General features: G+C 42.8%; 1 protein-coding gene across 3 annotated transcripts in view; it reads right to left on the bottom strand.

The window, feature by feature from the left end:
• The window catches only part of LOC102575103 (structural maintenance of chromosomes protein 6), a 69,145-nt gene that overhangs the window by 42,108 nt on the left and 14,529 nt on the right, over positions 1-12,508 (bottom strand). For all 3 annotated transcript variants that reach the window (XR_002088483.2, XM_019481716.2, XM_019481711.2), the window contains exons 7-14: positions 11,894-11,955; positions 9,442-9,522; positions 7,801-7,902; positions 7,464-7,583; positions 7,253-7,351; positions 6,438-6,584; positions 5,256-5,344; positions 2,789-2,953 (exon numbers count right to left, since the gene is read on the bottom strand). Coding sequence is in view for 2 of the 3 variants with exons in the window: in XM_019481716.2 (XP_019337261.1) it covers positions 2,789-2,953; positions 5,256-5,344; positions 6,438-6,584; positions 7,253-7,351; positions 7,464-7,583; positions 7,801-7,902; positions 9,442-9,522; positions 11,894-11,955 (865 nt within the window). In the remaining variant the exon portion in view is untranslated. The remainder of the gene's footprint in view (positions 1-2,788; positions 2,954-5,255; positions 5,345-6,437; positions 6,585-7,252; positions 7,352-7,463; positions 7,584-7,800; positions 7,903-9,441; positions 9,523-11,893; positions 11,956-12,508) is intronic.

The following is a 12,508-nucleotide window of genomic DNA, read 5'->3' as shown; positions in this document are numbered from 1 at the left end:
CTCCAGAGGCTGGAGCAATGATATTGGGTTATAGCCAGGAGGCTCATGTTGTTATGGCCCAGTGCCTTATGTGTGAGTTATAGCCAGGAGGCTTGAGTTTATGTTTAGGCTTTGATATTAAACTGGTGGTTTGGGCAAGGCTGTAGGGGTTGGAGGAGGCCTCATAGGGGGGCTCATGGTAAAGTGAGGACCCTGGCGCCAGTGAGGGCGCACTAGGCCCTGAGAGTTGCAGGGCAGAGTCATGGGGTCAGTTAAGCTCAGAGAGGAGCGGCTGAACCTCATAAGGACCCACAGGGGGTGGGACCCTAGTGCCAGTGAGGGTGCAGTACTTTAAGGGGGAACCCCAGTGGTATGGGAACCCCGGTGCCGGTGAAGGCGCAGCGCCAGTGAAGGCGCAGCTTGCAGTGCAGAGTGCAACCAGTGGGTTGCAGGCGGGGAACGTAGACCCCGGGTTGTGTGCAGGGTACGCAGACCCCAGCCCCAGAGAGGGGCAGCTTTGAGATGCCCCAGTGCGGGCACGACGAGCCCCAGAGAGGGGGCAATATTACTAGGAAGCCCAGTAGGGGCACGACGAGCCCCAGAGAGGGGGCGGTGTTATTAGGAAGCTCAGGACGGGTGCAGCAAGCCCTAGAGAGGGGGCAATATTATTAGGGGGCCCAGTGAGGGTGTGGTGAGCCTCTGAAGAACGGCTAGTGCTGCGGCAAACCCCGGAGCAGGGTAGAGTGCTGCGGTTGCCCCGGTGAGAGGGGGTAGCAGCGCGGTGTGCCCCAAGAGAAGGGAAGAGCAGTGTGGTGGGCCTGAGAGTCAGGGGGCATTACCGAGAAGCCCAGCATGGGTGTAGCGGGCCCCAGGCAGGGGGTGCTAGTGCGAAGGCCCCAGAGAGGGGCAACGTTACAAGGAGGCCCCGAGTGGGCTCGGGGAGTCCAAGAGAGGGCAGCATAGCAGAGGAGGCCCGAGAGACGGGCAATATATGTATTTATAAAGAGACATACCACTGTATTTCCCATCAGCGAGGCTTGGGGCGTGGTATTAGAGGTTGGTAGGAGCCACACGTAGCCCATAAGGCTAGGGTGCCTGGGGAGCACCCATCATACCGGGAGACCCCCAGGGGGTCCAGGAACGCACGGGGACAGAGGTCCCAGCTATCCGTGCCCAGGGAGTCATAAGGCAGCCTCCCAACATATACTAAACAGCAAAGACGTGGTGGGTGAGAATAGAGGGTGCCCTTGGGCCGACTTGGCATGGTGAGGGGGCCACAAGGAGATCACGGCCCTCCTGAAGGACCCTGCAGTGACACATGGCTTGGTCATTTATCACATGGGTATGGCCATGTACCATCTACAAAGACAAGTGTTAGCATATTAGTAGAATTCAAATGATGCCACAGTAATTGCATCTGGTGGTAATTGTGGTAAATAGTGCCTCCCAGAAACAAACTGTCCTAAAAGCAGCAGCAGAAATACTAGGAATGTTAAGTTGCTCAAAACTAATGACAGTCTGCATAAGTAATGCTAAGGGTGCACCAATAAAGATTTTTGGGATGATACTGATGGCCGATTATTAATGAACCATAATGTCAATTTTTCTTTTATTGGTGCCAATACTATATCGAGCAATGTACTGCTGCACCTTTAAGTAATACACCAGCAGCAAGCAGCATCAATTGTTAAATCTCTACCTACACTACAGGAACACCACCACCATTGCCCATCACTAGGTCTACCTGCCAGTTTGTTTTAGAAATCCATTTTTATATAAAATCTGGCTGCTATTGCTGAAGAAGAGGAGTTAGCTATGACATGGGCATCCAGTAATCATCCTTCCATAATACCAACTACAGTAAATCCTCCCCGGGGGGCCAGCAGGGCAGAGCCCAGCACCCAGCCCCATGCCCCCATTCCCCTCATCCAGCTTCAGCCCACCACATTCAGGCTCGACCATGTTCCACCCCCTGACCTCATTCCCCCCAGTGGTTTGGGTCTGGGGCTGGTCTCCCCTCACCTGGCCCTATTCCCTCACCTCCTCGTGCCGCTGCTTCCTCCACAGGGGTGGGGGCTGGCTGTGCTGAGACAGCCAATCATAGTGTGAATAAAGCTTTATGGACAGACAGACAGACAGACAGACAGACTAAGGCTTTTATAATATTAAAATAATCCAGCTTTTAACAGCAGTAGCTTCTTGTGCATCTAGCTGGCTGGCTGGAAATTCCAGTTAATAGAGTGTGCCGATTACTAAAATCCCACTTAAATGGCTTTTACTGTACCTTCTAAAAATGAAACCTACAGCTATTTCTGAGTTGTGAATAGTATGTATTAAGGTTATATCAAACAACAAGAATGCACTTTTTCTAGAAAACAATGATTAAATCAAGGCTTCCTGACCAGTGATTTAAATCAAATCCATTCTGTTGTTATCCCCATATGTCAGCTCCTACATGTCACAGAATATATTACCACAAATTGTCTTACTAGATGCTTAGAAAAGGAAAATTCATTTCTAAATTAACAGTTACCATTGTACAAATGTATCTATTTTTTGGTGGAGAATTAATCATAGTGCCTAAAATCAGATTATAATTGTAGTTTTTAATTAGGTGTAGAGAGATCCCCAAGATAATCTTACAGAAAATATATAATCTTACACTAAATTAATGTATATTGGGAAATGTAAAACTACAGTGCAAATTGAAATTTAATGCTCCAGGGAATGCTAGGAAAATACAGGGAACATAAACGATCAAACGTCATTTGCAATAAAGTTAGACAGTCATGTTTAAATGAAAACTTACTTTAGTCTGGCATGTTCTTCCTTGTACTTAAATATAGCCTGCTGAATCAGATCCAGCTGTTGACTAACCATGCTTTCTTGATCACACAACATCTTTAACTGTTCTTTCAAGTGGGTGATTTTTCTCTGTTTTTCCAACTTTTCAAGTTCCGAAATCTGCTCAGCACTAACCGTATAGATTACAATTCAGTATTTTTAAAACATGAAGTACAAATGACAGAGAATGACAGAACTTAAAAACATTGTATAATTCTCTGAGGCATGTATTATCTTTGTGCAAGCTTTACTAAGCAACAAAAATAGGGGTGCACCAATAAATATTTTTTTGGCCAATATCAATGGCCAATTATTAACCAGCCATATTGGCCAATACTGATCCAATAGTCAATATGCAGCCTGGCAGCTTGGAGAGCAGCCTCTTGCCAGTAAGTCTGTGGGAGGAAGGAGGGTGAAGGGGGCAGATCGAGCCTCCATGCTGAGGGAGGGAGTGGATCGGGGTAGGGGCAGGCACTATTCAGCCAGGGGCAGGCTGTGGGACAGTTTGTCCAGGGGGCGCAGCAAGGTGAGGAGGTGGTGTGGAGGGGTGGGTAGCTCCCTGCCACTGCGTGCACCCCTGGGGGAAGCATGAGGGGACTGTGCCCCCCTGGATTTGTATGTGGGGTGAGGGTGGACTGCCTGCTGTGGGCTCAGGGCCAGGGCAGGTGGCAGGAAGGGTGGCTATGGGGTGGGCTACAGCCAATGTACCCCGCAGCCACCCCTCCCAGAGCCACGGCCACCCACCCCACCCTCGCCAGCATAGCCCCTAGCCCATGCAAGCAGCAGGGAGCCCACCCCCGCCCTGTGCACAAATCTGGAGGGGAGCATATGCCCTCCATATGCTCAGGGTGCACACAGCCTTAATTATTTCCAAGGGGCTAAAAGCAAGCTGCAGAAGTGTGGCTAAAGCAGAAGGCCCCAAGGTCTTTTTCTGAGTGACAGCAACGTAAATCTTTATAGGCATTATAACTAGTCTGGTCACCAAAGTGAAAAAAGCAATTGACATATCCAGCTAACCAGTGTTAATCTAATCTAATCTAATCTAATTAGAACAAAAGAGTTTACAAGATGGCCTTAAAATAGATAATATAAAAATACTGTATTATAGCTTTGATTTAAAACTGTTATTTGCTGCAGCGGATGTAACCAAATGTTTCCTGTAATAGATACATTAAGTACTTAAATAAAAGTTAAGCAATCTTGTCAGTGAAGATGATAAAACAAGGAGAAGCCTGGTGGCAAGGAACATTCCAAGATGGTAAAGTCAAGAGATAAAAAATCCTTCCTACAAAAAAACTGCAGTTTTTTCAGATTAACACTTTCCAGTTAACACCTAATTAACACTTTCCAAGACCATATGAAAACCGATTCAGTCAAGTCACCAACATCTGAGTAAAACAAAGAAATTCAATCCATATGCCATATCTGTTCATAGCTTACTCCAAGAAACATTCTGTTTGAGTAAATCAACAGAAACTGTATAGAAATTTGAGCAAAACCAAAATAAACCACTGCTAGTCTGCATGCCACTCTCCTGAGTCTCCCTGAGAGGGAGTGAGACTCTATATTGTGATGTCATGAGTAGCCAGATACTGGGATAACTACATACTTTCAAGATGCAGTAGGAGGTCAGGCTATGGAACTAATCTCCTGCCTCTTATGAGAAGTCAACCTACCAAACACACGTAGTCTAGACAACAACATTATTGAACAGAAAATTGGCTAGACTGTGATACATTCTACCTGTATGGAAGATCCAAGTGAAAGTGACACACACATTGATTATAACAAATTACCCCAAACAAAATTAAACATCACTAAAATACAGACAAAAGAAAAAAGCAAGTTGATGATTGAATGAGCAGATGTAGTGTTGTAAAACTACATAAATACATTCTACATAAAAGGTTGCTCCAGTTAATAATATTTTCTGTATTCAGCAAATCCCCCAAAAAAGAGAAGCAGACACTTATCTTTTTTACCACAGAAACTGACTAAGATTTTTCATTGTGTTTGTGTGTCCTAAACACACTCCTTGCTTCTCAATCCATTGGCATAATTTAGCAATGTTCAGTTAGAACAATAGCATTTCAGAAAATAAATTTTCTTAAAAAGCAGCTTTTGTTTTTGTCCAATCAATCATCAATCACTCACTCAATAAACAAACAGTCCTTCAATTACAGAAAGAAGTAGTTTTGCCAGATGTCTTTAAAGTGATAGAGCCTGGGAATTACTCACTCAACCTGACATTGCTCAAATGGCTAAATTCTTGCGCTAGAGGCAATTTTCTCATCCAAATCAGAAAAGCTCATTCACTCCATGATACATCTTACATTATAATTATACATCCCTATATATTAATTATATTAATATTTTATTGTAATTAATTATATTAATATAATTATATTAATCATATTAATTATAACATTTACCTATTTTTCAGTTCTTCAATCCGTTTGCGTAATTGTACATCATTTTTCTCCAAGTGCTTTAATTCACTTCTTGAGCGATTATAAAGTGCCTATAAAGAAAATGAGACATGTAGTTTATTCATTCTTATTTCTGTTGGCTTGTGTGGTCTTCACAAAACAAAATTTATACCTGCAGTATTTTGACAGGTCAGCTACCTCTGATGAATGTTCTCTCACAATATTTCAAAAGAAGATTAGTACTTTAGTTTCAAATCAGTTCTTTTTCTAATTATCTAATTATATTAATGTGACCCTAATAAATGTTTAGTAGTTTTCAGGCAGGAAATTTTGCACTAATTGACTTTTATTTCAGTAAACCTCTGCACAAGATGCAGGAGTCCACCTAGCTCAGGGGTGAAGAATTATTTGGGTTGGAGGGCCATTTAATGAGTTTTGGTGATCCGAGGGCCTCATGTACGTACACATGCTCACTCACACCCACTCTCTCACACACAAGCTCCCTGCAGCCAAGCTAAGGCTGGCGCCAGAGCAGCAGCAGGAACATAAGCTCACCTGGGGCTGTAGCATTTTATCTTGGCTCCTCCCTGTGCCCCACCGCCACGCTACCCAACTTGGCTGACATCAGCAGGCAGGAACAGGGTTGAGAGCCGGACTGTCAGGAGTGGGAGTTTGGTGTCTGTAGCCCCGCAGAGCTAGACTGTGTGGTGGTGGGGTAAAATTCCTCTGCATCTTGGCACCCCACATGCACTGTGCAGACCCAATCTGAGGGGGACTAGGGTGGGTGACTCAGTTCACCCCCTTGCCTGCCCCTCTTTCTTGGCAGCCAAGTGAGGCAGTAGCTTCTGCTGGGGCAGCGGGGAACACGGTGTGGAAGCAGCCTCGCCTGCCCACCCAACACCACAGAGTCGTACTCCATCTATCAGGCTGCCACGCAGTCAGGGCTGTTTCACCCAGCATTCCCTGCCATGGCAGTAAACGCCAGAGACAGAGCTGCCATCCATGGCCCAACAAATTGATTCTATCTGGTCCGTGCGGGGACAGTGGCTTTGGCTCCAGCCTCTGCTGGCATCGTGGGCTGGACAGCATCAATTGGTAGGCTAGATATGGCCCATGGGTAGATTTCTAGGTAGATTTCAGAATTGGGGCTATCATTAAAGGCTCTGGAAATTTTTTTCAACCAACCTCAGCTTCGTTGTGTGCTTTTCTTTTTGCTTCCACATCTTCTTTCAAAGAAATACACTGAGGCTTTAATGCCTGTGTTTCTTCACTTATCTTTTCTAATTTATCTCTGATGACCTCATACTTTTTCTCTGCTTCACTTACTTTGACCTTTAAAGCAAAATAGAGAACAAATTTGTTCAGAACTAAATGTGATTGTTATCCAAAAGCTGTTTGTTGGATTGTGCAAAACGAGTCCTCTCTGACTCCCTTAGGATGGGGCACATGACTTTTAGAGATACCTGGCCTGGGCATCTCATCAGTTTCTTCAAATGAACACTCTTTCAGTGGGAAGCTTTCTGAAAAATGGGATAAAAACATTCACTTGAAAAAACTAACAGGACAACCAGGGCAAGAATTTAAAAGTGGACTGTCCCAGTAAACATGAAACATAGGTCACCCTATCAACAGTTGATTCCATATTACCTGACCATCACAGCTCACAAATTTTTGTACAGCATAAAGGGAAAAAAAATCCCTCTGACTCTGCAATGACAGAAAATTAATGACCTTCCCCTCTTAAGAGCTAGTCTCCACTGAACAGTATTGAAACACACTGGAAAAACAGTGTGAAGATCATTAACTTGACCATGGTTCGGACTCCTAATGAACAGCGAAAAAAGGCATTAGTGTTTTTACACTTAAGCTATACCGTAAAAATACAGATGTTTGATAATCTAATTACCCAAGGAGAATGACAGGTTCAATACATTTCACTGATCCACTAAAACAAAAGATAAGTATAATCAACACGGGGTTTAAAAGACAAACATATCTACCTGCCATTCGTTTAGCTTCTGGACACACCTGTCATGACGTCCTTCTTCAATGCTAATACCATCTTTGATTGGCTGTAATGCTTTTTCTGCTTCACTGACCTAAAACATGGAAGTGTATATCATACTGTTCCAGGTAACTTGAAAACCTTGAAAAATTAAGCAAACTTGAAAATAAATACATTCGGGAAGCAGATATCATAACAAAAGTTACCTGTGCCCATGCCATCTTATGTTTCAACTTTTCTAGATTGTTTTGCATTTCATTCACAAAATCAATACTCTTGTATCGTTCCTTTTTTTCCAAATACTGCTGCTTAAGCACTTGAAGAAGCTAATAAAAAGTAAAGGATTAAAATTTTATGGAGCACAAGAGGCTGTAACACAATATTTAGTTTTAGAAAGGATTTTTTTTTCAAAAGCTTGAGAGGAAAAGAATCATTTTCATTGATACAGAAAAATCATTTATAGCTTACAGTATCCATTTATTTTTATAGGCTCTCCCAAGCTGCTCTTAAATGTAGGAAACCGTCCCTGTATATGGTAAATACCTCTGCTCCTTGTCCTATCTGGAGAGTTGTATTTTCTTTGGTTTTCAAGATGTAAAAATAATCATCTTTCATCTGCTGTAGGTGGGTTGCCTTCATAAAGAACTAAATTGAAGGAGAGAAAGATAAATTTCTGTTTTGGCAGACTGTGTAAAATGAATTTTAAAAGTTTGGATATTTCCAAAATTAACTCAAAAAGCATCTACCTCATGCTCTGGGAAGCCTGGAGTCTTTCAAAAACATTCTAATGGATACAATCAGCTTGATCAAAAACAAAATACCCAGTAGCAAGAATAACAAAAATGTATCAGTTTCCCAAACAATAATGAGTTACCCTTCTATCCATATAAAATTTCACCTTCTCCAACACAAGAACAGTTCTTGTGCACTTTGAAGATAATAAATCTCAGTTATCTGAATGTAACAACTTCCAAAATGCTCTCTTAAAATACTACTTGTAAATCTGTTTTGAAAACTCTAAATGTAAATATTTTCCACTTTATCCAGAAAACAAATATAGCACACAATCACACAGATTATACACAAACACACATATATATTATACTTGAATGTGTGTGTGCGCATATATACATACGCACTCACAAGCACATGCGTGCGCGTGTCCCTCTTTTTTCTTTTGTAGGATGACCTTTAAGGACCTAACTTTTGTTTCAAAGGGTGAAAACAGATGGCTCCTTTCTGCCACCTTAATTTTTTTATGGCGGCACAAAGGCTAGTCAAACAGATATCCATACCCTTGTTGTGCCACAAAAACACAACATTTGTGTATGCGACAAAGGTGATAATAGTTTCTGCCACTTTATTGCAGCAGACATCTTAGGTTTATGGCACAAAACCATGGTTAATGTGGAGCTGCTTGTGTTCTCCAGCTGCCCCTGACAAGTACTGCCATGGCTTAAAGGACTCAATCCTATGCACCCCAGTAATTCCTGTGCAGGATCAGATCCTTCAAGCCCCAGGAATATCTGTCCTGCTTTCCCTTCTTACAGTGATGAGCCTGGGGCAATCTGCGGCATGTCTGCAACTGGGGAAAGATGGAGTTCTCCACGTACAGACAAGACACACCTTGGAGAATCTCTGAAGTGCATCTCAAAGCAGGGAAAGCTGGGGTTTTCCACTTAGAGACATGTCCATGGCGATCTCCAGGGTGTGTCTAGTTGGGGAAAGCTGGGGTTCTGTGCTTAGAGACATGTCCCAGGGAATCTCCAGGGCATCTCTGTATGTAGAGAAAGCTGGGGTTCTGCAAAAATGTGCCTGTGGGAATCTCCAAGGCATGTCTCTAAATGGAGAAATCCAGAGTTCTCCACTTATGTAGATCTGCCCCAAAGACTGCTCGGGACATGCCTCTGCAAGTAGGAAACCCCAGTTTTCCCCATTTACAAAGACAGAATCTCGAAGGCACTGTAAGCAAGGAACATGGCATTCACTGTCGCTCAGGACTGAGCCCCTGCCCGATGTGGGATAATGGGTGATGCGTCTTGCCCAGTGAAGTGGAACAGCTGTGGCAGGACACATCCAACCACAGCAGATCTGCTTCATTCGACAATGTCTATTTATACCCAGTGTTAAAGAAAATTATTTACCAGTAATTAGATTTTATTAAATGAACGTGATTCTGATTACCTTGTATTTGTCACCTTCATTTTTAGTTTGCAAGAACTGCTTACTCATCTCTTGGGTTAAAATACATATAGGGTTATCTACCTGTAACAACAGAATGTTTTTAGTTTGAAATTACTATAAATAAATATTGAGTATTTCTGAAAGTTAGCACAGTCACAGAAATGGAAAATAAAATTCCCATTTTTCCTCCACTTTCTTCTATCAAAGGGACTCAGCCATGATCTGAAGGCATAGGCCACAAACTAAGCTGAAACAACCCAGTCTTCCTGTCCCCTGAACACCAAGGACACTTACACACATGCGAAGAGCCTGCTCCAACACGCTGGTTGGAGCAGACCCAATTAATTAAGTCTGCTGGAGCACGTAAATTGACGCACTCTGACAGCCTCATGCATCACATGTATCAGTGGTGCAGCATGCCTCCATGCTCAGAAAATGGTGGCGGTATGCTTTGAACTAAAAAACATTTGATGTGCTTTAATTCAAAGTCCACTGACTCCATTTCCTCAGTGCTGAGGTGCACTGTGCAGCTGATACATATGCTCCTGACATAGTGCCATGCACTTTTAATTCGTGGAGCTCACTAATTAAAAGTGCTCGGCCCCATATCGGAAACGCATGTAAAAATGCCCTAAGAAAATAAACACTGTGACAAGCAAGGGCACCTTACACGGGTGTTTTCAGAGAAACAATTGGCTGCTAGGAAGTTACTTGTTTATTTAGAGAGTAATTTTACTTTAACTAGATCAGCAAATAGAAGTAAACAATTTTTTTTCACTGTGTCTCAATCAATTGCACACAAAAAAACTGAGATACAAGACTCGACAATTATTTTAACAAGTTATCTTCTACGTAACCGTTCAGCTTCGATTTGGACAAACTCTCTTGGGTACACCTTAACAGACTCTGAACCGGCTATGGCCGCTTCCTCCATATTACAGAAGCGGGTAATTATTTTAGATAGAGGACCGCTTACTGAGTTTTGGCAAGCTATCAAGGGCCGCATGACAGGCAGCCAGGGGCAGATAAATATTAATTTTCTACATTTTTCAGGGGTCCCACGAGCTGGAATGAATGGCCTGGTGGGCTGCATGCAGCCTGCGGGCCACATTTTGCTCACCCCTGCTCCATAACATGCATCAAACAGGCCTGACATCAAGTGCCACTCATAAATGTGGCACCCCCTCACAGACCACAAACCACATACAGAATATGTCCTATCTTCCATTGCCCTGGAAACTTCAATGCATTCGACAACCCATCTTGATCCTGGCTTAGCTATGTCCAATGTGAAATATGACTGGCACACCGTTTTTGTCATACAAAAGAAAAATCTAATATAATCGCATCTGCACATACCATATTTTCTCACATACCATCTGTCCCCAAAGAAGACATATGCCCTTCGGGAAGAAGAATGCATAGAATGCAGAGAATCCAAGATGCACAGAATGAAGAAAAAAGATTTCCAGAGTTATGGCCACATACGACAGGGTGAGAGTCTAATATTCAGCTCACTTACCCTCCTTTTTCTGCTTAGGTAAGAGGTACATTTTTAATTCCTTCAGAAATGAACTGTCAGCAGCTCTTGGCTGCCTAGTTAAAAATTGAGCACTAACTGCTGCTGAAGACTGGATTCCATGGGCAGATCCAGGATTTTAAAAAGAGATAAAAACAGTCTGCAGGGCTGTGAAACAGAAGACATACCAGGAGTATCTAAACTATAAATTCTTTGGTGCAATTACTAAAAAAAGGATTGGCTGATTAATGGAACTTGAAAACCATTAAAAAGGAAAGTGGGTTGTTAACACCTGTTGAGTGAAGAGCTATTAGCAAGAATCAAGTAGGTTATAATAAGTCAATAATACCAATTGATTTCCTCAGTATTGCTTCAACAGAAATGCCATTGCTGCAATTCTGGGCAGGAAATTAACTTTCCCACTTAAGATATACACCCCAATTTTGGAAGGCTATTTTGTGAGGAAAGGATGTGCGTGGTATTCAAGTAAATATGGTATATAAACTAACCAAGTTGATGATATAGAGATCTATTTGAGGCTGAAAAACATAAGCTTCAAGTTTAGAAAGAAAAGACCCAAACAAACAAACTACAAAAGTCCAAAGCCAAGCTGGGAATTCTTAGAAGAGGATATACGACTCCCAGCTCCTAGCTCACAGGCGGTGTGCTTATGTCTGCAGCCTCCATGACAGAAATATTCTGAAGAATACAACTTGTCTTGTTTCTTTTAAAATGCATTTTAGCCATTAGGTCTGTGAAGATAATCTTCCTGATGTAAAGTGTAGCAATTATAAGTGTAAAAGAATTAATGGGAGTGGTGTGAACTGCCACTGTTTATCAAAGTTGGGCCTGCTTTTTCATTAAACTATAAAGAGAAACCATACATATTTACAAACCCTAAATTATATAAAACTCAGCCTTTTCAGCACTTACCTGTATATTAAAATGATCCAATACTGCTACAAGTTCTTCTTTCTTAGAAGAAATCAAGGTCCCTGAAAGCAAAAAAATGTTAACCCCCCCACCCTGAAAAATTCCACAGCTCATGTCCAAAATGGTAATAAGTATAAAAGTGTCCAAGCTTACTACACAACTCACTGGGCGTGTCTACACATGATGCTACGGTGATGTAGTGTGGGCAGGTGAAAACCGTGATGCTGCGGCTATGTCACTGTAGCACACTGGTCACTAACCAGTTGATCTCAGTCTGTCAGAGGCTCCATGACTGGGAGTGGCAGGACACATGTGGCTGGGCTAAGCCATGTCCCCTGCCACCCAGGTTGGGCTGGGTGAGTGGGGTCAGAATCCAGGTGACTTGTCAGGGGGACTAGAGGGAGGCAGTAGATCCTGGGGTATCAAAAAGTGATCTTCACCATAAAAAGGTTGGAGACCACTGCTGTAGCGACATGCCCCTCAGTATAGTGTGTTGCTACAGTGACATTTTAACGGATAAAAATAAACGTGCGCCATGTGGACAGTGCACTATGGGCTGTTACTACACCATCATTTAATACTTCCAAAACGAAGCAGTAACAATGGTGCTGTGGG

The sequence above is a fragment of the Alligator mississippiensis genome, chromosome 1 (genome assembly GCF_030867095.1).
Source record: "Alligator mississippiensis isolate rAllMis1 chromosome 1, rAllMis1, whole genome shotgun sequence".
NCBI lineage: Eukaryota > Metazoa > Chordata > Crocodylia > Alligatoridae > Alligator > Alligator mississippiensis.
This window is presented reverse-complemented; position numbering and strand designations above follow the sequence as displayed.